The sequence below is a fragment of the Balaenoptera borealis genome, assembly GCF_965194805.1.
Source record: "Balaenoptera borealis genome assembly, chromosome: 5".
Lineage (NCBI taxonomy): Eukaryota > Metazoa > Chordata > Mammalia > Artiodactyla > Balaenopteridae > Balaenoptera > Balaenoptera borealis.
The window spans coordinates 76,275,393-76,300,672 of NC_138862.1; the positions used below are offsets into that span (position 1 = coordinate 76,275,393).

The 25,280-nt window shown below is 35.1% G+C and overlaps 1 protein-coding gene across 6 annotated transcripts in view; it reads left to right on the forward strand.

Moving 5' to 3' along the window:
- FGF12 (fibroblast growth factor 12) overlaps positions 1-25,280 on the forward strand; it is a 543,244-nt gene that overhangs the window by 503,999 nt on the left and 13,965 nt on the right. For all 6 annotated transcript variants that reach the window (XM_082393377.1, XM_082393376.1, XM_082393375.1 and 3 more), the window contains one exon: positions 19,049-19,247. In XM_082393377.1, the coding sequence (XP_082249503.1) occupies positions 19,049-19,247 (199 nt within the window). The remainder of the gene's footprint in view (positions 1-19,048; positions 19,248-25,280) is intronic.

Here is a 25,280-nt window from a genome sequence, read left to right on the forward strand (position 1 = left end):
TTCTACAATATTGATTAGGCCAAGTAGTTTGATAGTGCTCAGATTTTATATATCTTTACTGAGTTTTGCTATATCTTCTAACAGTTGTTGAGAGAGGAGTATTAAAATCTCTAACTATGATTGTGAAATTATTTGTTGTCTCCTTTACTTCTGTTGCTTTTCACTTCATAAATTTTGAGATCCTATTATTAGGCACATACATAAGTAGGGTTATTATGTCTAGATCCTGATGCCCTGACCCTTGATTATTATGAAATGTTCCTTTTACCTCTGATAATACTCCTGGTCTTGAAACACCCTTTGTCTGATATTAATATAGCCATATCTATGCTTACTGTTGACTTGGGTGTATGTACTCCACACTTTTACTTTCAACCTCTATGAGACTTAGGGGTATCAAACTTTTACTTTCAACCCCTATGAGACTTAGGGGTATTACTTCTAGACAAGATATTGTTGAGTATTGCATTTTTGATCAGGCAGGCAGGCTCTGCCTTTTAGTTGGAGTGGTTGCTCTTTTTGAAATAAATGTGGTGATTGCTATGGTTGGGTTCGAACTACCACCTTGCTGTTTGTTTTCTATTTATCTCATCTGACTTTTATTTTCCATTTTTCTTCTTATTTCTTTTTGTTTAATTAATGATTTTTATATTTCATTTTTATTCCTGTGTTGCCTTCTTAGTTCTTTTGTATTATATTTATAGCTCTTGCTCTAGAGAGTATAGCAGGGATTCTTACTTTATGATAGTCTACTTAGAATTCATATTAAACACCTCACATAAAATAGAAAAACCTTAAAATAATATATTTAAATTAAACACCTTTCTGCAATGTCATGTATATGTTTTTACATTATAACCCTCTCAGTGCAATGTTATTATTTTTGCTTTAAAAATTAAAAGAAGAAAATGTATGTCCTTTTATATTTATCAGCATGTTTATGATTGCCAGTAGTATTTATCCTTTCCTATATAACCTAGTTTTCATCTGGTATAATTTCCCTTCAGTCCAAATAACATCTTTCAGCATTTATTATAATGCAAGTCTGCTAGAAATGAATTCACTCATTTTGTTTATCTGAAAATATTTTTTATTTCTGCTGGGTATAGAATTATGGATTCAATCTCTTTTTTATTTTAGCATTTTAATGACATCCCTTCATTGTTTTCTATCTACCATTGTTTGCCTGTGTTTCATGTGTCTTTGTTCCTTCTCTATTTCATTTAATTTTTTCTTTATTTTTCAGAAGTTTGGTTATAATGTGCCTGAGCATAGTTTTGGTGTATTTCTCCTGCCTGGATTTTGCTAAGCTTCTTTGATGTGGATCAGAAGAAATTTTTATTTTTACCATATTTGATAACTTTTAACCATTACTTATTTTTTTCCACTTTATTCTATTTATTTTTCTTCCACATAGGTTAGATAGTTTGATATTGTTGGTGGTTACTGAATCTGTTTTATGTGTTTGCAGGGGGATAGGGGCATTAAATATTTATCTGTCTATTTTAGCCTGGATAATTTCAATTAATCTGTCTTCAGGTTCATTAATGCTTTCATTTGCCAGTTTCTAGTCTGTCAATAAGTACAGACTTATTAGAGAAAAACATAGGAAGACACATAATATCCAGTATTTTTTCCTTATTTTTCTTTTCACTTCAAGAAATGTCATTTCTTTCTTTTTATCATTTCCAATTTTTTGCTGATATTTCTTATTTGTTTACTCATTATGTCCATTTTCTTTAAGTCTATAACATATTAATAGGAGCTGTTTTAAAATCCTTGTCTGTTAATACTAACATCTGTGTCATCGTGTGGTCCTTACTGCTGACTGCTTAATTGGTTGATTATGGATTACATTGCCTTGCTTGTATCTATGTTTTGTAATTTTTTATTGTAGGTTAGATATTTGTATAATATGAGTGCTTCCTTTTTTTTTGAATTTTATTTTATTTAGTTTTTTATACAGCAGGTTCTTATTAGTTATCCATTTTATACATATTAGTGTATATATGTCAGTGCCAATCTCCCAATTCATCACACCACCACCACCACCCCCTGCCGCTTTCCCCCCTTGGTGTCCATACATTTGTTCTCTACATCTGTGTCTCACTTTCTTCCCTGCAAACTGGTTCATCTGTACAATTTTTCTATGTTCCACATATATGCGTTAATATACAATATTTGTTTTTCTCTTTCTGACTTACTTCACTGTATGACAGTCACTAGATCCATCCATGTCTCAACAAATGACCCAATTTCATTCCTTATTATGGCTGAGTAATTTTCCATTGTATATATGTGCCACATTTTCTTTATCCATTCGTCTATCGATGGGCATTTAGGTTGCTTCCATGACCTGCCTATTGTAAATAGTGCTGCAATGAACATTGGGGTACATGTGTCTTTTTGAATAATTGTTTTCTCTGGGTATATGCCCAGTAGTGAGATTGCTAGGTCATATGGTAGTTCTATTTTTAGTTTTTTAAGGAACCTCCATACTGTTCTCCATAGTGGCTGTATCAATTTACATTCCCACCAACAGTGCAAGAGACTTCCCTTTTCTTCACACCCTCTCCAGTATTTGTTGTTTGTAGATTTTCTGATGATGCCCATTCTAACTGGTGTGAGGTGATAACTCATTGTAGTTTTGATTTGCATTTCTCTAATAATCAGTGATGTTGAGCAGCTTTTCATGTGCTTCTTGGCCATCTGTATGGCTTCTTTGGAGAAATGTCTATTTAGATCTTCTGCCCATTTTTGGATTGGGTTTTTATTTTTTTTAATATTGAGCTGCATGAGCTGTTTATATATTTTGGAGATTAATCCTTTGTCCATTGATTTGTTTGCAAATATTTTCTCCCATTCTGAGGGTTGTCTTTTTGTCTTGTTTGTAGTTTCCTTTGCTTTGCAAAAGCTTTTAAGTTTCATTAGGCCTCCCTTGTTTATTTTTGTTTTTATTTCCATTACTCTAGGAGGTGGATCAAAAAAGATCTTGCTGTGATTTATGTCAAAGAGTGTTCTTCCTATGTTTTTCTCTAAGAGTGTTATAGTGTCCAGTCTTACATTTAGGTCACGAATCCATTTTGAGTTTATTTTTGTGTATGGTGTTAGGGAGTGTTCTAATTTCATTCTTTTACATGTAGCTGTCCAGTTTTCCCAGCACCACTTATTGAAGAGGCTGTCTTTTCTCCATCGTATATCCTTGCCTCCTTTATCAAAAATAAGGTGACCATATGTGTGTGGGTATATCTCTGGGCTTTCTATCCTGTTCCATTGATCTATATTTCTGTTTTTGTGCCAGTACCATACTGTCTTGATTACTGTAGCTTTGTAGTGTAGTCTGAAGTCAGGGAGTCTGGTTCCTCCAGCTCCGTTTTTTTCCCTCAAGACCGCTTTGACTGTTCGAGGTCTTTGGTGTCTCCATACAAATTTTAAAATTTTTTGTTCTAGTTCTGTAAAAAATACCATTGGTAATTTGATAGGGATTGCATGGAATCTGTAGATTGCTTTGGGTAGTATAGTCATTTTCACAATATTGATTCTTCCAATCCAAGAACATGGTATATCTCTCCATCTGTTTGTATCATCTTTAATTTCTTTCATCAGTGTCTTATACTTTTCTGCATACAGGTCTTTTGTTGCCCTAGGTAGGTTTATTCCGAGGTATTTTACTCTTTTTGTTGCAGTGGTGAATAGGAGTGTTTACTTAATTTCTCCTTCAGATTTTTCATCATTAGTGTATAGGAATGCAAGAGATTTCTGTGCATTAATTTTGTATACTGAAACTTTACCAAATTCATTGATGAGCTCTGGTAGTTTTCTGGTGGCATCTTTAGGATTTTCTATGTATAGTATCATGTCATCTGAAACAATGACAGTTTTACTTCTTCTTTTCCAATTTGTATTCCTTTTATTTCTTTTACTTCTCTGATTGCCGTGGCTAGGACTTCCAAATCTATATTGAATAATAGTGGCGAGAGTGGACATCCGTGTCTTGTTCCTGATCTTAGAGGAAATGCTTTCAGTATTTCACCATTTAGAATGATGTTTGCTGTGAGTTTTTTGTATATGGCCTTTATTATGTTGAGGTAGGTTCCCTCTATGCCCACTCTCTGGAGATTTTTTATCATAAATGGGTGTTGAATTTTGTCAAAAACTTTTTCTTTATTTATTGAGATGATCATATGGTTTTTATTCTTCAATTTGTTAATATGGTGTACCACATTGACTGATTTGCATATATTGAAGAATCCTTGCATCCCTGGGATACATCCCACTTGATCATGGTGTATGATCCTTTTAATGTGCTCTTGGATTCTGTTTGCTATTATTTGTTGAGGATTTTTCATCTATGTTCATCAGTGATATTGGTCTGTAGTTTTCTTTCTTTGTGACATCTTTGTCTGGTTTTGGTATCAGGGTGATGGTGGCCTCATAGAATGAGCTTGGGAGTTTTCCTTCCTCTGCAATTTTTTGGAAGAGTTTGAGAAGGATGGGTGTTAGCTCTTCTCTAAATGTTCATAGAATTCACCTGTGAAGCCATCTGGTCCTGGACTTTTGTTTGTTGGAAAATTTTTAATCCCAGTTTCAATTTCGTTACTTGTGATCGGTCTCTTCATATTTTCTATTTCTTCCTGGTTCAGTCTTGGAAGGTTATACCTTTCTAAGAATTTGTCCATTTCTTCCAGGTTGTCCATTTTATTGGCATAGAGTTGCTTGTAGTAGTCTCTTAGGATGCTTTGTATTTCTGCAGTGTCTGTTGTAACTTCCCCTTTTTCTTTCTAATTTTATTGATTTGAGTCCTCTCCCTCTTTTTCTTGATGGGTCTGGCTAATGCTTTATCAATTTTGTTTATCTTCTCAAAGAACCAGCTCTTAGTTTTACTGATCTTTGCTGTTGTTTTCTTTGTTTCTATTTCATTGTTTTCTGCTCTGATCTTTATGATTTCTTTCCTTCTGCTAACTGTGGGTTTTGTTTGTTCTTCTTTCTCTCATTCCTGTAGGTGTAGGGTTAGATTGTTTATTTGAGATTTTTCTTGTTTCTTGAGGTAGGCTTGTATAGCTATAAACTTCCCTCTTAGAACTGCTTTTGCTGCATACCATAGGTTTTGGATCATAATGTTTCATTGCCATTTGTCTCTAGGTATTTTTTGATTTCCTCTTTGATTTCTTCTGTGATCTCTTGGTTATTTAGTAACGTATTGTTTAGCTTCCATATGTTTGTGTTTTTTTATGTTTTTTTTCCCTGTAATTGATATCTAATCTCATAGTGTTGTGGTCAGAAAAGATGCTTGATATGATTTCAGTTTTCTTAAATTTACTGAGGCTTGATTTTTGACCCAAGATGTGATCTATCCTGGAGAATGTTCCGTGTGCACTTGAGAAGAAAGTGTAATCTGCTGTTTTTGGATGGAATGTCCTATAAATATCAATTAAGTCTCTCTGGTCTATTGTTTCATTTAAAGCTTGTGTTTCCTTATTAATTTTCTGTTTGGATGATCTGTCCATTGTTGTAAGTGAGGTGTTCAAGTCCCGCACTATTATTGTCTTACTGTCAGTTTCCTCTTTTATATCTGTTAGCAGTTGCCTTATGTATTGGGGTGCTCCTATGTTGGGTGCATATATATTTATAATTGTTATATCTTCTTCTTGGGTTGATCCCTTGATCATTATGTAGTGTTCTCCCTTGTCTCTTGTAACATTCTTTATTTTAGTCTGTTTTATCTGATATGAGTGTTGTTACTCCAGCTTTCTTTTGATTTCCATTTGCATGGAATATCTTTTTCCATCCCCTCACTTTCAGTCTGTATGTGTCCCTAGGTCTGAGGTGGGTCTCTTGTAGACAACATATATATGGGTCTTGTTTTTGTGTCCATTCAGCAAGACTGTGTCTTTTGGTTGGAGCATTTAATCCATTCACGCTTAAGGTAATTATCAATATGTATGTTCCTCTTACCATTTTCTTAATTGTTATGGGTTTGTTTTTGTAGGTCCTTTTCTCCACTTGTGTTTCCCACTTAGAGAAGTTCCTTTAGCATTTGTTGTTGAGCTGTTTTGGTGGTGCTGAATTCTCTTAGCTTTTGCTTGTCTGTAAAGCTTTTGATTTCTCCATGGAATCTGAATGAGATCCTTGCCGGGTAGAGAAATCTTAGTTGTAGGTTCTTCCCTTTCATGACTTTAAATACATCGTGCCACTCCCTTTTGTCTTGTAGAGTTTCTGCTGAGAAATCAGCTGTTAACCTTATGGGAGTTCCCTTGTATGTTATTTGTCATTTTCCCTTGTTGCTTTCAATAATTTTTCTTTGTCTTTATTTTTGGTCAATTTGATTACTATGTGTCTTGGCATGTTTTTCCTTGGGATTATCCCGCCTGGGACTCTGTGCGCTTCCTGGACTTGGGTGGCTATTTCTCTTCCCATGTTAGGGAAGTTTTCGACTATAATCTCTTCAAATATTTTCTCGGGTCCTTTCTGTCTCTCTTCTCCTTCTGGGACCCCTATAATGCAAATGTTGTTGCGTTTAATGTTGTCCCAGAGGTCTCTTAAGCTGTCTTCATTTCTTTTCATTCTTTTTTCTTTATTCTGTTCCGTGGCAGTGAATTCCACCATTCTGTCTTCCAGGTCACTTATCCGTTCTTCTGCCTCAGTTATTCTGCTATTGATTCCTTCTAGTGTATTTTTCATTTCAGTTATTGTATTGTTCATCTCTGTTTGTTTGGTCTTTAATTCTTCTAGGTGTTTGTTCTTTAATTCTTCCTGGTCTTTGTTAAACATTTCTTGCATCTTCTCGATCTTTGCCTCCATTCTTTTTCCGAGGTCTTGGATCATCTTCACTATCATTATTCTGAATTCTTTTTCTGGAAGGTTCCCTATCTCCACTTCATTTAGTTGTTTTTCTGGGGTTTTATCTTGTTCCTTCATCTGGTACATAGCCCTCTGCCTTTTCATCTTTTCTATCTTTCTGTGAATGTGGTTTTTGTTCCCCAGGCTGCAGGATTGTAGTTCTTCTTGCTTCTGCTGTCTGCCCTCTGGTGGATGAGGCTATCTAAGAGGCTTGTGCAAGTTTCCTGATGAGAGGGACTGGTGGTCGGTAGAGCTGACTGTTGCTCTGGTGGGCAGAGCTCAGTAAAACTTTAATTTGCTTGTCTGCTGTTAGGTGGGGCTGGGTTCCCTCCCGGTTGGTTGTTTGGCCTGAGGCAACCCAACACTGGAGCCTACCTGGGCTGTTTGGTGCGGCTAGTGGTGGACTCTGGGAGGGCTCATGCCAAGCAGTACTTCCCAGAACTTCTGCTGCCAGTGTCCTTGTCCCCACAGTAAGACATAGCCACCCCCCGCCTCTGCAGGAGACCCTCGTACACTAGCAGGTAGGTCTGGTTCAGTCTCCTGTGGGGTCACTGCTCCTTCCCCTGGGTCCCAATGAGCACACTACTTTGTGTGTGCCCTCCAAAAGTGGAGTCTCTGTTTCCCCCAGTCCTGTCGAAGTCCTGCAATCAAATCCTGCTAGCCTTCAAAGTCTGATTCTCTAGGAATTCCTCCTCCCGTTGCCGGACCCCCAGGTTTGGAAGCCTGACGTGGGGCTCAGAAACTTCACTCCAGTGGGTGGACTTCTGTGGTATATATGTTCTCCAGTTTGTGAGTCACCCACCCAACAGTTATGGGATTTGATTTCATTGTGATTGCGCCCCTCCTACCGTCTCATTGTGGCTTCTCCTTTGTCTTTGGATTTGCGATATCTTTTCTGGTGAGTTCCAGTGTCTTCCTGTCAATGATTGTTCAGCAGTTAGTTGTGATTCTGTTGCTCTCGCAAGAGGGAGTGAGAGCACGTCCTTCTACTCTGCCATCTTGAACCAATCTCGAGTGTGTGCTTTCTTTCCTGACATATAAATTAAAAAGTAATAGATCCTCTTGATCCTGTGTGTGTGTGTGTTTAGGTTTTGACTATTTTGCTTCTGTCTTTAGTCTGAGATCGGGGGGAGACCTTATTTAGAGATTTACAGTGTGATCCTAAAATGGCCTTTTGAGGTCTCCAACGAACGTCCAATGTGTTTATTGAGGTCTTTCCTTTCTGGCTTGTCTAGAAGTTCATCATATCCCGGCCCTGCCCAGCCATGGTATGTCCATTCAGTTATCAATCTTTCAGTAGTTGTTCTATGCTAGGCTTGAGGAATCTCATTCTGAGCACATGCAGTCTATCCATAAGCCCAAGACCCTCAGGAAATTCCCATGCAGACTCCTGCCCCCAATTCCACCAGCTTCCTTTTCTCTGGCACCTTGCTCCACAAATCCAAGTCCCCTTAGCAATCCCAACCTCCAGTTTCTGACACCACAGCTCCAAAAAACCCAGAGTGCTATACCTCAGTTTCACCTTTCCATTTCAGGGTTGAACAGTGCCCACTGAAGAAAGCCAGGGTTGTAAATCAACTATACTTCAATAAAAGAAATTTTTAAAAGAAGAAAAAAAGAAAAGAAAGTCAAGATTAATATGGTGCTTACCCCATGCATTTTCCTTCTTTCAAAGATCAAAACCCTACAATTCCAGTTGACAAGTGCTTGGAAACTACTGTCTCATATAGTTTGTCCAGTTTTATAATTATTTATAATAGGAGGTTAAGTTTGATACTGATTATTCTGACTTCATGGAAGTTGACAGATGAAATTTTAAAAATAGGGAAATTTCATGTTTTAAGAATGTATTTCTATCATTAGTTGATCATTTCTGGGGCCATTAGAGTATTCAGAATGATTTTCCAAAAGGTATAATAATGTTTAAATTGAAATAAGGGAATTTGAAAACATTCCCACTTTCATCCTTATCCCCAGAAAAGAAGACAGAGGCTGAGGCACACATCCTCTCACATAAAGTGTTAGGGGTATTCAACATACTTGCCTTGATTTTCAAACTCAATCATAGGGGGGCATTTGGTTACATACTATGTACATGCTCACTTCATAAGAATTAATGGTGTTTTTAATTGGAGAATTGGACTGTTCCCCCAATATCTGCTTTCTGTCCCTAGAACATTCAGACTTCTGGAAATAATTTTTGTGATAACAGTGAATTGCAATATGATATATGCCCTCATCCACTGGTCTTCTTCTAATTCCCACTCCTCACCTTACTTCTATACTTGCAGGCTTCTGGCTAAAGGATAAGTCAAATGGCTTTGTGGTATTATGCCTCATTAGAAGGTAATATCATCACATCACTTATTTTAAATTGATGTCAAAATCATCCTCTACTAGAAAAAGAGAAATGGTCAGATTTATCTGTGTGCTCTGTAAATAGATGACCAAATTGAGCCTTAAGCAAAATAGCCTTGATTAGCCTGTTACAGGGAAGAGAAACTCAGGACACATGATTTGGAGTCCATAAGGAAAGTGACTTTTCTCAACCTACTGCTCAGGCAAACACATTTTCATTTGTGATATCAGATATCACCTGAAAATTGTAACGAGAAAGTAAGTAATATGCCAGATACTGTGTTTAGCATACTACATTGTCTTGTTTAATAATCAAAACCTTATAGTGAAGGTATGATTAGTGTTAACTTACTGGTGAAGAAACTGAGCTTTAGGGAAATTAAGTAACTTGTCCAAGTTTAAAAATTAGGGAGATGAGTATTTTTGTCTATCTGCCTCCAAAATTATGTTTCCAATACACTACAGTTTTCATGATTTTATGATGATATGTTTACCTGGTTGCCTTGTAAGTTTTTGCAAAGAAAGCGTTAACAAAGAACCTTTAGTTTTAGAGAAATTAGCTCAGGAGTTTTCCAGTAAAAAATATCTCAAAAGTATATAAAGATTCCCATATCTACAGATTTTTTGAGTTATAAAATTAGACTTATTCTAGTCAAAGCAACCAAGTTTTTTAAAAATGCTTCATTTGAGATAATGTATTTCAGCATTTTCTTTGCCTCGTGTCAGGATGGGAAACAATAGTTCTCTTGCTTGATTTAATATCATTATGTCTGACAACACAGTTAACAAAGCAACTGCTAATATTCCAAAGATTTTCAAGTTCTGTGCATCTAAAAGTCACTAATGAGGTTAGTGAACCAGAAGCTTCACAGCCAAATATCCAAAGGTTAAGACCAAAGGAACTGTGTATCTCTGGAGTTGTTGGATGTAAATCGTGTTGCAAGAATCATCAAGTATTTAATTCCGTCCTTATGCAAAACCCAATAAACAAGGTTTACAGCATACAGGGAAGATGCATTTGTACATTAAAAAGAGTTTAGATTTTGGTTTCCAACTGGAAAGGAAAAAATCAAAACAAGGGGGTTCTTTGTACTAGCATATGTTTGAAAAATCCGTAATTTTTACATTTCGTAGGGAGAATCATTAGTCATAATTACTTATATAATAACAAAGTTTATTTTCTCTGATTACCTTTTCTTTTACATTTTACATTTTGTTTTCTTAATAATAATATATCACTACTACTTCTCTTTGGTAGTTAAACACTGTTTTTGAAATAACAATATTTTATCATGACTGCTTAATTTCAAGAAATTATTTAACCGTTTAATATGAATGATAAAGCTATCGAAGGTTTAAGTCGAAGTGATGTTTTAGATTTCCTGGTTCAACAAACAGCTCTCTTTTACATTTAGGGGAACAGGGAGCCTAAGAAGGAAACTGATAATCCCAATTTGAACACAAATTAGAGATATACAAGAATAAAAATCCAGGTCTCATGATGTCTTTTCACCAAATTATTTTGTTGGAGTAGACATTTTTTTAATTCCAAGAACTGTTGAGAATTCGAGGGGAATATAACAATTATAGTAGTTACCTTCATAAAGCTTAGACAGGTAGTGTTAGATTATGAAAAATGAGAAAACAAGGTAAAGAATTAGAACGTGACTGGAGGAGGTGCTAAATTATGTAAGGTAATCAGGGGAGGTCTCTGAGATAGTCACGCTTGAGCAGTGACTTGAAAGAAATGAGGGATCAAGCCATGTTAATATGCTATTGAAGAGGTTTCCAGGAACAAAGAATATCAATTGTGTAGGACTTGAGATGGTTTATGCTTGTTATTTTTGGGAAACAGCAAGGAGACCAGTGGCTGCAGTGTGATGAGTATTCATTCATTCACTGCACATTCATCCCATGGATTATTATAGCCAGAGCAGTGAGAGGGGAAATGGGGATCCACAAAGAACTGGATGAAGATGAATCATAATTATGGTGCCATTTAATTTTATTAATCATACAGGATTATAAAAGTTGTGGATTCCTACTTGAGTTAGAAAGCATACGTTTTACACGTAAAGCTAGAAGGAGCAAAAGTGGTTGTGATTGAATCACATAACATTCTTTGCTTCTCAAAAAATGTATTCCAAGCAATTGTCACTCTAAAATGTAGAAACTTTTCAAGTTATGATGTCAAAGTCTTCTATGGAAAAGAATTAATCTCAAATAATTGTATAGGTCTTAAAAGAGCTTGCACATAGGTTATGTAATTTGATCTCTATAGCCCCATGAGTCTGTAGTACAATAGAGGAAGTTGAGGTTCAATGAGATTAACTGATTTGCCAAAGGTCGCTTTGACAGTTTGGAAAATTATTAATGGATAATAAACCAGAAATGTAGAGACTCCAAATCGTTTTCCAGAAAATAATTTATTGTGTATTTCTTCATGTGTTGTGGGCAATTCTCTTTTTCTATTCTGTTCATTTTATGTTTTGATATTATTATTATTATTATAGGAAAATACAAATGGTTAGTTTTAAATTATGCAGTTTTATAAGCACTATTTATAAATAAAACATACAACCATGTGCATTATATAATGGACTGCAATAAAAAATGACAAGTAGAATAAATGACTTGGAGAAAGGATGGAAAATATTTTTTGTGAATAAATTATTTGATCCAAAAGTGTTATATTTTCATCATGAACAATATTTGTCTGCAACCTATGAATGAATGATTGTTATTGGTATAAAATTTTCATGCATTATATGTTAGCTAATTATATGGGAAAAACTTGATTTTAAAAGAAGGACAATGATTTTGAGAAGTAATATTTATCATTTTACTTAACCTTCACCACATGCTTTGACTCTTCTACTATGGATTTTTTAGTGACAAATATAACATACATAAATAAGTGCACAAACTGTATAGAACTCAATGAATTTTCATAAAGTGAACACACATGTGTAGCTAGCTACCAGATCAAGAAATACATCATTGCCAGCACCCAAGAGTCCTCCCCTTGCTTCATCTTACTAATTACCCTCCCTGAACAAAGTTATTGCTCTCCTGAGTTCTACAGTAGATTAGTTTTACCTGCTTTTGAGCTTTATGTAATTGAAATAATATAGCATGTAGCTGTATTTATTGTTTGGTTTATTTTTTTCCACATAATGTTTGTGAGAATCATCCATATTATTGCTTATAGTTGTAGTTTGTTTATTCTCACTGCTCTATAGTATCTTATTGTCAGAATACATTACATATCCAGTCTACTATTGATGGTCATTTCAGTTGTCTCCATTTTGGGGTTCTTCTGAATAGTGCTACTATGACCATTCTTGTACATGTCTTTTAGGAGATAGATAGTTAGAGATAGATAGATTGATTGATTAATAAATAGATAGCCTGATAGGTTTCATTGGGTATAAATCCAGAAGTAGAATTGTTGAATTATAGGATATACTTATATTTATCAATACTGCCAAACAGCTTTTCAGAGTGGTTTTACCAATTTGTTCTACCATCATTTACATATGAGAGGTCCAGTTGCTCCACATCCTTTCCAACACTTGGCATTATCTATTATCTCATTTTAGCTATACTTGAATGTAACCCGTGATGGATTTTTCCAGCTTTATTGAGGTAGAGTTGGCAATTAAAAATTGTACAGCTTGATGATTTGATATACATATACACTGTGAAATACTCATCACAATCAAACTAATTAACATATCCATAGTTACATTTTTCTTTTTTTTTTTTTGTGGTGAGACACTATCTTATGATCCAGGAATCCCACTTAGGAATATATCCAAAAAAATGAAATCAAGATCTTGAAGAAATGTCTGCATTCCAATGTTTATTTCAGCATTATTCACAATAGCCAAGATATGGAAACAACCTAAGCACCAGTCAACAGATGATTAAAAAAACGTGATATACATATATCTATATATAGATATATATAATTCAATCTTAAAAAGAAGGAAATCCTGCCATTTGCTACAACATGGCAGGTATTAGACAAAGTGAAATAAATCAGATGCAGAAAGACAAATATGTGGAATTTAGATATTTGGAATCTAAAACATGCAAACTCATAGAAGCAGAGAGTAGAGTGATAGTTACCTGGGGGGAGGGAGAAATGGAGAGATTTTGGTTAAGGGGTACAAAGTTTTAGTTATGCAAGATGAATTAGTTTTGGAGAGCTAATGTACAAGAATGTGACTATAGTTAACAGTATTATATTGTATACTTGAAATTTGCTAGAAGAGCAGATCTTAAAGGCCTTCACCAAATTTGTAAATGTGAAAATTATTGCCCCTACTTTATAGATGATAAAACAAAGATATATCAAAATTAAATAGCACATCCAAAATTATGCAGCTAAATAAACAGAATCAATACTGTCACTCAACTCTATCTTATCACGTAGTCTTTGCTGTTTCCTTAAAATATTTTTATTATTTACTTCAAGAAGAATAAATTGAGTGCTAAATATGCTGGACTTCCTAATAAGCACTGACGAGGAACATGTCTTTGTGAGCAAAAGCTTGCAGTGTATAGGACAGGAGCAAGAAAAACCATCATGACACAAGGCAAAGTGCATTAAATACACTTTGGGGAAAAAAAAGGTAAATACCATGAGAAGCTAAAGGAGGGAAAATTCACAATAACCTGCAATAACTGAGAAAAACATTTGCCATTATTTTATTGGATAGAGAATTAGAGAGGACAGTTGAACAAAGTACAGTTTGAGGGTTAAGGGGTGTGAGCATGTCGAGGAATTAGTATGTGATGAAAACACTGTTGGCAGTGATAGTCAACCATGAAGGAAATATAACATTTTATCCATACAGCCATCAAATTCCCTAAATTTCTGTCTCCTTATTCCTCATGATACTTATATCTAAAGGAGAATGCCATTCAAATAGGGGTGGGATGGGCCAAGACTGGCACAGTTAGAGGCTGGCTAAGAAGGAAGTGTCTCATCTTGTGCAGTGGCGGAGCCTGAGACTGATGGGAGAATCCAGAACCTGAGTAGGTTATCAGTGGTCTAAGTGCAGAGAGAAGAACAGGAAGAAATATGGGAGAGGGATCAAGGTAGAGTGTGAAGCTATGAAGTTGGGCATCAGCGAGAAGAATTCTGGAGAGAGTAGATTAAAATCAGATGGATGGGGAGAGATTGAAAAGGGTCCTGAGTGCTGGTCTTGAGCTTAAGTGGTGTTCCATTATTCACTCATCATCTGGAATGAAATGGGTGGGTGATCCAACTTTCCAAGACAAGGCTAGGATGAATAGGCATTTGGAATGTGAGAAGAATTGGTCATATAATGACTTGTACAATGCTAGAACAACAACAACAAGTTGTGCAAATGCTGCTAAAAATGTGAGTGCTCAAAATTAATTTCAAAACACTATCAAAGGTCATATTCATATTCTGCTGAAATGAAGGTCAGTTTAAGTTGAACAAATTAAAGATTTGGAAAGATTTTAGAGTAATAAATGTGAAAAATAAACCTAGCATTTCACATACTTACACACATGATGTGCATGTGGGTGTGTTTCTGTTTCATCAACAAACGTTTATTCTATAAGCCTTGCTATGTACCTACATGGAACTGAGCACTCAAGATTATAGATATAAGTAAATACTATTCGTTAGATGCAACATGACTACTAGTTAGTTTTACAAAAGGGAAAAGAACCCTCCTTATACTAGTTATTTACTCTGCTTTCATTATATGTCCTGGATTGAGATAGTCTAGGGTTTTGTCACCTTGGCTCAAAACCTGCCTATCTCCATTACACTTTAGAATTATTATCATTCTGAACATAATTTTTATAACCTCAGAACCTCTTCTGAATATATGTGATTGCCCAAGTCTTTGCCAAAGATTTTTAAAATGTATGTGTATATGTTGTTTTAGCTATAGTAGGAACAATCTATGTAGGATAAAGCTTAACTTATGGCATAGGGTCCTGGATGCTGGAGCAGATATAATCATCTATGACAAAAACACAGAATTAAATGTCTAGTTACATGATTGATTGTATTTTTCTTGCTATAAGAAAAAACTTAATAATAATGCATTGGAGTTCTTGTAAAAATTCTATAAGCTTACAACATGCTTTCATATCCAACCTCTTATTTTCCTTAAAATAACTTAATTTGCAGTTGAAAATATGAAATTCAAAGAAGTTTAACCACTTACCTAAAGTTACACAGCTAATATGTATGGATCCAGAAACAAAACCCTGATTTTCCTACTCCAAGTAGAGGACTCTTGATTTCTCATTACACAAATAGAGTGATAATAGCAAGTATATTGTAAATTCTTTGATGCCCAACTTTATATTGAAATTGTGAACATATTGTAAAGGTTGCACGTAGAATGATTGTCCAAGCTGGCTCAGTGTTCTTAAGGTTTTCCTCCCCATTTCTAGGAAGTTGGCTGTGCCCCACAGAAGTGCCTGCACTAAGCTTTTGCCATTTTTTTCCTCCTGAAATGTTTTTCCCTGGCCGGGTATTATCAATTGCCTAATTTCTGAATTCTGACTCTGCATAGTCCCTTTAAAATATTAAATGGGATATTTCACTTGACTTTTTATATCTGATTATCACCTGGATACTATATCTGGGCTCCCCATTCACCAACTCAGAATTGCAAGGCTCAATCCTTACCTAATGCTATTCCTGGCTTACGCTCCTGGGACTTCAGTCCCTGCCCAATTTTCTGGACTTTCGCTCTTCTAGGAGCAGACTTTAAACAATTGTGAAACTAAATGGAAACCTAGGAGTTCACTATTTATTAAATAAAAATATTATTTTCATATGTATAAAAGACAGCATAGTAATTATACCTGGTGGGCATGGTTGTGATGATGGCTTGCCTCCAATCAACAGCTTGGTACCAAAAGAAGGCTTGGTTAAGTAGTAAGGAAGCATTGTGTGGCATTGGAAAAAGTACTGAACCAGCAGCCAGAGGCCAGGGTTCTAGCCCAGGGTCTGGATCTGCCTCTAATATACTATGACTCACAAAACAATTATTTAACTATCATGGGCTTCTGTTACTTTGTTAAATAAGGGCAGTAAGCAGCTTTCTATCTACAAATTTTCATATTTCTGTGAGGTATACTTATAAGTAAATAGGTATTACACGTATGATAAGATGTATTTATACACACAATTCCTTGCCCCATATATTTCTCCCACCTTCTATTATGAGGTCTGAAGTCTTATATGTAGAATTTATTCATTGAACTTTGAAGAGTCCCTTAGCATCTAGAGTTCATTAATATTGAGCTAGACCTAGAAACAAAAGCTTTGAGATTATTTGGATTAGTTTGTTTTAAAAAATATAACTAATAAAATCTGTGCTAAATTTTTAGCTTTTTCTAGGTCTTTTTAACCTAATCCTAGAAGGAAACCAGAACTTTTAGATTATCTTATAAATTTAATCAGAATCACTTTGATTCCTATACTTGGCAATGGTTAAACTCTGTCCTAATAATATTGAGACAAGGTCATAGGAGAGCCCATTGTTCAGCACACAGGACCATAATTTAGGATTTTTGTGTTGCCAGACAAGGAATATGCAGTAGTTTCATTTTCCCCCTTACTTTCTCTAGTTACTTCATTTATCTGATTCTTCATTTTTTATTGAGAAATAATTCATATACCATAAAATTCATGTTTTTACACTATATGCTTCAATGGTTTTGTTCATATAGTTGTGCAATCTAATCCCAGGACACTTTCGTCTCTCCAAAAAAGCCATCACTTCCCATTTACCCATCTCCTCAGCCCTTGGCAACCACTAATCTATGTTTTGTCTCTGGATTTGCTTATTCTGGATATTTCATATACATTGGATCATGCAACATGTGACCTTTTGTATCTGGCTGCTTCCACTTAGCATAATGTTTTTGAGGTTCATCTGTGTTGTCACATGAATCAGTACTCCATCCTTTTTAATAGCTAAATAATATCTCATTGTATGGATATATCACATTTGTTCATCCATTGATAGATGTTTGAATTGTTTCCACATTATGAATAATACTGCTATGAATATTTGTGTACAAGTTCACACGTGGAGATATATTTTCATTTCTCATATGTATGTACCTAGAAGTAGAATTGCTAGATCATATGGTAACTGTATGTTTAACCTTTTGTGGAATTGCCAAACTATGTCCCACAGCTGCTGCATTATTTACATTTTTACCAGCTAGGTATGAGGATTGTAGTTTCTCTAAACCCTCAGCAACACCTTTTATTGTCCATCTTTTTTGATAAGGTCATCATAGCAGATGTGAAATGGTACCAGATAGTCAATTGTTTCTCTGGTTCTTAAGCCACTAAGTTTACTTAAAACTGAGAGTATTCTGTGACATCATATTTTTATTATCAATAAAATTATTATTATTGAAATATTATTATTATTACTATTATTATTATTTTAATGGGTGCAACCACCTTTCCATCTCCCGTCCCATATTTTTTTAGTCTCATTTTTTTTGGATCTATTACTTTTGAACCATTTAAAATCAACAGAGTCCTTTCGGCAGTGTCTTTATCCTTGAAGACCTTCATCCGTCCCCACAGATGCATCACCGTAGCTCCCTAGAAGTGAAGCCAGGGGATTAGTGTGCAAGAATCACCTCCAAGGACATGGTTTCAACAGCTTTAGTTCCACATATTCCTCAATAACTTAACCCCAGGTGTAACTGCATTAAATCACTGGGGCCTTTCATTGAAAGTGTTACAAGGAAGAGATTCTTCTAGCACTTAGTGAAGACGGCAATGACTATTGTGAATATGTTTGACATGTAGGATTCTTACTTACTTGTAGCTGACAAGATGCTATTACATTTGTTTTTCTTCTGCTTTTCTTTGAAGGAGAGGAATTTCTTCTTTCCATGAAACACATTTTGTTCATTTGACATGTTAGGATTTGATTTTATTATATTGATTATAAAATCTCATTGTAAGTCACTGAACAAGACTCAGGCAGAAAAGGTGAACTTGAGAGTCAGTGATTGTGAAGCAATAAATGTGAATTCTGGCATTGATGCAGTAATTTTGCTGTTGTTGTTTAACTTTGTATTAATCATATAACCTTTTGGTTGTCTCACTTATCAAATGGTGAAGGTGAGTTAGAGGACTTTTAAGGTTCCTTCTTGAACTAAAACTCTGATATGTTTCACTGGAGATCATACAGTATAGTAGTAAAATTTTTCTACTACTTTTTCCTGATATTTTTACCTGAAATTTTGATTACTAAGTAAAAAAAAAATGTTTCAAAGAAATTAACAGGAAAGTTACTGACGTTAAGCAAAGAGGTAGTATACTAGTGATTTTATGGAACAAGCTTTGAGTATTTCATAGATTTGTGAACATATAGGGTAGTCCCTTCAAAAACGTCTGCTGAGCCTGTGTGTGCTGTGATTGTGTTATATTTTGATTCCCACGGTTACATTTTACATGTTAAGGGCCACAAAAATGCATAATGGCTATTCTCTTAAATTTTCAAAACATTATACTGAGATCAGAGCTTGGACATGGGCACAGTCTTGAGTGATATTAACCAAAGAAATGATTCAAGTCTGACAGTTGTGTTCTGTGGAGTAAGGTTGTTTAGAAAGGAAATCTCGTTTCTTGATTTTGTATGATAAATCTTTAAACCAAATGCTAATAGAAATTACATGCAAGTATTTCTCATTTTTTCTTAACAGAGGACCTATGTTTCAGGCTCATTGGATTTAAATATTTGCTGATTCATTATTAAATCCTTTCTCTCTTTTGTATCTTCCTTTTTTTTTTTTTTTTTTTCTGCAGGATGTTTTCACTCCAGAATGCAAATTTAAGGAATCTGTGTTTGAAAACTACTATGTGATCTATTCTTCCACACTGTACCGTCAGCAAGAATCAGGCCGAGCATGGTTTCTGGGACTCAATAAGGAAGGTCAAATTATGAAGGGGAACAGAGTGAAGAAAACCAAGCCCTCATCACATTTTGTACCAAAACCTATTGAAGGTACAAGACAAGCTTCTTTTCTTTAGACCCTGACCTGTGTGTTGATGCCAGTTCCGCTCCTTGACCTTTAACTCAGTAGATTGTTTGTCATGCAACAGATCAGAACAAAGATTCAGAAAACACAATAGTACCTCTTCCTATCAAAAAATAAAATTCCATTAAAAATACTTGACACTTAGAAAACACTGCTTGAATATAGAGGCTAGCAAGTTCTTGAAAGTGGAAAAATAGTGGTAGCGACCATTTGGAATGTAATTTCCTTTTTTATTGAACACAATAATTTAATTTCTCAGGCTACACTCTTGAAAAAACCAATAATACTATTATAATGCTTTAAAGTTTTCACAAGTCTTTTAGAAATATGTTTATATCCTAATTGCTACATCTTTGTGAACAAATCTCATAATATAATATATTAATTTTTATTTGTATTTTTTAAGGAAAGAAAATAATATTCTATTTACTGTGCTAATAAATATTACAGTTTTAAAATTTTATCCCTCTCAACTGAGCCTGTAACTTCTCCTCCCTTGATCAGTTAATATAGTGTTCATTTATTTCAATTGATCAATGGAATAAATAATTTTATGCTGAAGAAACCCATTTTTGGCAACTTGTTCCCTAAGCAGGATGAGAATCTCCCATTGAGGTGACCACATTTACTGTATTCAGTCAAGCTTTTTAATACAGGCTAAGAAAGCAGCAGTGGAGTGGACATTTACCAACATAACACTCTTCTCTAAAAGTCACATTATAATCACTTAAGACATTAGTTCAGCTTCCTTGTCCAAAGAAATGAGAAAATTGAGGCAGTGCATTGCTATTCTGTGATTTAGCCAGGCTTACTGTCTCCTAAATATCTATAAGGTATGGTCAAGTCCACCAGTGTAGGGACACAGTGCCTGCTGCAGATTACCTATGACTGTAACAGTCAGCAAACATCTGTTAAATCAATACTATGTTCAAAGCACTGGGGGGAAATGTGACATTCAAAGCTCCTAGTCTTTCTCAAACCTCCCCTCACACCCTGTGCTTTTAACCACACAAAACAGAACTTTCTTCTGTTCTGCATTTTTACTACTTGTAATACATTTTTACTATTTTGAGCTTTATGTAGGTTTTTTTTTTGCCCTTCTGTCCTCAAAATTTCCATTCATGTGTCTGGAGAATGCCTGTCAGTCCTTGTAAAGAATTAATTCAAGAGTTAGTACTTCTATGACGGCCTCCCTGACTTTCTTCAAGTAGAATTAAATATTCTGTCACCTTATTATTGTATCTTGTTCTCTCTTCTAGAAATTATCACATTGTATTAAATTCACCTATTTACCACTCTGTCTCTTCTTATCCATAATTAGATCACTTGTTAAATGACAGAATGTTTTATTTTTCTCATATCTCCTTGTATCTTGTACAATACGTGACATATCATAGAGAGATATTCAATAATCATTGTCAACTGAATAAGTGAACAAGCGAATGAACAAATGAAGACATAGGTAAGTATAAAGACAAAGAAGAACTATATTCTCCAGGAAACTTTATAATATCCTTGGAGATATGAAGTATGTTTACTAATGGCAGTAGTATAATGTAAAAAGTGATGGACTAAATGTTGCCGGAAATGATATTGGGATTTATAGAAAGAGCCAGCACTTCCACCAAAAGGAAGATATTGGAAAGTTGATACTGAAACATACCTTCAGGGCTAGGTCAGGTTCAGAACATTTGAGATGAGAGGTGGGGATTAGGTAGACAAAAACACTCCAGGTGCAGAGTGAGTAAACTATTAAAACTATTGCACCATTTTTATTTGTGCATTTAAGTTGATTTTTTTGTTGTTGTAATAAAAGTAGTGCATGCTCATTGACAATGTTTGGAAAATTCAGGAGAGTATAAAGGAAAAGTAAAAAATCCATGTGTTTTGTTTATTCCTTTTATGAATAATGCATTTCATACTAAATCCCTCCTCCCCACCCCCAAAAAGAAGTAACACCTGTAACCTACCCTCCTGATCATGACTTCTGTCTGCATTTTGGCTAATCAAGCTTCTTCTTGGGTCTGTATGATCATGTACATATTTCTAAGAGAAATGTATACAATTACCGTGTTCCGAGTTTGAGAGCTGCCTTAATTCTTCATATTTGCTGCATTTCAGTACAAATGTGGGAAAAGAAAACCAGACATTCCCAGTTGTATATGTTAGAATTAGGTTTGGTTGTGTACAACACAAAACCCATGTTAAGAGCAGCTTAATCATACAAAGTTTTATTGTCTCACCAACCAAATCTAGAAACCTGCTGTCCAGGGCTGGTTCTGCGGCTCTGCAATTGTTAGCGACCTTGGCTATGTCCAGCTTTGAGTGCCACTCTCGTTTTGTTTTTGTTTTTCAAATAGCTCTGCCTTTTTCCCAGTCCTGATGGCGATATCATTTTGAATGTCAGGATTCCCAAAATTAAGCTCCGTCAGTGTGAGGACCTTTAAGTCATGCACAGGTTGCATGATAATAATAACCCACCAGCCCCTTTCCCTTCACCCTCCATCCTGTGTTTAGAACGTAGGCGGTGTTAATAAGGGGTTGCAAGGGCATCTATTCAGACAGATGGATGGACTTGATATTTAAACCCATTACCACGTACATTGCACATCAAACTTTACTTACCCTCCCCTGGAATTTAAGACAACAGTGCAGGCTTCACCATTCCCAGTTTTGTCCTTTCAGAGCATTGTTCACACCACAGGTAAGTAACTCCCCCAGATTTAATTGTCTGGATGGTGACCTCCCCCTTTAGCTTCAGATACATGAACCAAATACACTCTGACAAAGAACAAGAAACAATCTCTGCCTTTTCTCCTCCCTCCTCCTTCAAGGAGTTCATTGCTCAGCTCTTGCAAGTGGTTGGATATTCAGAATCGAGTTCCTTCCCCCTGAAAAGAATGTGTGCTCTTTCCAAGATTTAAGCTTCAAGAACTTAATCCTGGAGTGAGAAATACATTTCCAAAGTGAAATTAGTAAATATCAATTGCGAGCCATTGCTACAGAAATATTAAACTTGGACTAAAGGAACACTTAACCAGTTTCTACCAATTTATTTTCTAGTAGGAAGATAAGACTAACACAACATGCACATATACTCACACACCTTTAGGACAGTTACAGATTACCCTTTCTGTCTGTTAGAACTGTTGCTTTAAGCTAATAGAACCTAATTGAAGTCCCAGCAGTATATAATGTAGATCATTGGTTCCCAAACATCAGTATCAAAACCATCTGGAGTGGTTTTAAAAGCTACCAATTCTCAGATCAAATCTCCAAAGGATTCTGATTTTATCGTCCAAGTTATTTTGATGGCAACCAGGTTTGAGACTCAGTGTTCTAAACTGAATTTGGTGTTTCAACGCTCATTTTGATCCAGTCTGGCCATAGGCCATTATTTAAATGTATTCAAATTAGTATGATCTATATATTGGACTAAGGCTAATCTAATATAGAGTAAATTGTCACTCTGACACCATGGAATTAAATATATTAAACACATTAATATATTTAATTACCTTTCCTACTGCTATTAGGATGGTTGTACTTTAGTGCTGGGTTAAATTACTATACAGAGTTAGGGGAGATAATACCAACTATTGTACCACATTGATCACTAAGAAAGAGTAACTTGATAGTAATCAATTAGTCAAGGATAAACAAATGTCTAATTCTTCTAATAAATATTTTACCAATGATTTGCTAAGTAATTTTGTGAAAATAATTTTTTACTTCAACCTGGCTAATCTCTGGAGATGCAGTTGATTATAAATTCCATCTATTTCACAGGAATAATATGAAGATTGGTGTTGTAAGAAAGTTGGATCTCTCAAATCTGTCAGATCAATGCAAAGAGCCTTTTTCATTTTCCCTTGGAAATTGGACATTGTGTTACTGTGTTATGTACTAGAGAAAGGCTGTGAGGCGTGGTATTGAATAAAGTATTAGAGACAATGAAAATTGAATTTGGAGGGAAAATAATAATCTCTTCAAAACCTATGTACTAAAACACCAAAGAAGTGAATAAATCACGAGTCTTGATTTTGTAAAACTCCTATCAGGAAGATACTAATGGCAAATTATTTTGATGTTTTTATTTCAGTTAACTTGAAAGAGAACTAGACGGTTTGTTTTCCAAAATCCTCTTTTGGACCCAACCATACTAAAAGACAAAAACAGAAAGATGGAGTAAAAACATACTTTTGATGCTCTTGAATGTTTCTATTACAGAAAAGATAATAGCAGCATCTCTCTCTCCACCTTTTGAGTTTGGGATCTCTGCCAGCCTGTGACACCTTCTTTCCCCAAACCAGTTAACTCATTCAAAGCACCTTTTTCCTGGCTTTGAATTTAGTCTCTAATAAAGCCCTCCTACCTCTCCCTGACATATTCTTCTTCTATATCTATCTCTTGCACACGAATACTGCTTCTGATCTCTTTCTAAATGAAGACATAGATCTTTTCGTTCACAATGTCTCTTAACTCTTTATAGTAAATATTTACGGCATACTGGGTGCATCCTTTTGACAATACATTGCATCTGAACCAGCACATAAGGTTCTGCTACAGTTCCAAAAGGGATTCTATGTGACATTAATTAAGGTGTGAAATTGCTTCCTGTTAATTTCCCACACCCTTCCATGATCTGCTATTAAGACAATTAAATTTCTTTAATGGTCCATTAACTAACAGAGCAATCTAACCTTTCCACTTGGAAATTACAGCAGGCCAAGGAAAATTTGATTAAGTTGGTAGTAATAAAAATATTAGTCATATTTCATTCTTCTTTGATGGAAACTGATAGAGCATGAAGTTTCTTTTTTTTGTTTTGTTTTGTTTTATTTTTTATTTTTATTTTTTTCAATTGACAAGGAAATTTAGTTATTTCTGAGATATACATTTTAAAGTAATAACTAGAATTATGACTTATAACATTATACCAGAACATATAAGATTTTTAGAAATTTCATGTAATGTCTGAAACATTTATATTGACATATGTCCATACAAATAACCCAAAGAAAGTTTAGTATTAGTTATTTTTGTTTGTTTGTTTGTTTGTTTTTATACTGCAGGTTCTTATTAGTCATCAATTTTATACACATCAGTATATGCATGTCAATCCCAATCGCCCAATTCATCACACCACCATCCCCACCCACTGCGGTTTTCCCCCCTTGGTGTCCATACGTTTGTTCTCTACATCTGTGTCTCAACTAGCATGAAGGTTCTTTATAAAGTGTCATTTATGAGTTTTATTAGAAACTGTAGTTATCTTGCCTCCATTTGGAAAACAGAATCTGTCAGCAACAACTACAATTGCCCTCCACTCAAGTTTTCCAGCTCTCCATTCCAGAGTAATGTTGACACTTAAAGATTTACACCTAGTTCTTCCATAACTATCAGAATTTTCAATTTTTAAATGATTTACAAGAATCCAGCAGTAATATAAAAGTAATCATTAGTAGCAGTTGTACTACTTTACATTTGGATGATTTGTTGTTATTTTCAACATTCTTCCTTAACAGGAGTATCATTTGATAGTCACTGACATTTGGAAGGATGCAGATTAAAATTTCCAATTTTAAACATGAGGAAACTGAGTTTAAGAGAGGTTACATAACTCACCCAGGTCCATTCAGCTAGAAAGAAGCAAAACTAAGACAAGAACTGTTACCGTTACCAAATACTGCTAGAGCGTCCAGCAAGCTGGTGAATGAGAATGACCATTGGGATTGGAACATACGTTCAATAGTGACTTGACAGGAGTGATTTCAGTGAGGTAGTGGGGACTAAGTCTAATTGGAGTAGATTCAAGTTATAACAGGAGGTAAAGAAAAGAAGAAAGTAATATTAAATGACACTTCTGAGGAGTCCTGTTATAAAAGGGAGGTAGAGAAATGGGGCACAAGGTGGAGAGAAACATGGTGGTTGCATGGTGAGGTTTATTTGTTTAAAACTGTTACAACGTATTTATAGACTGATGGGAGAGAAGTGAA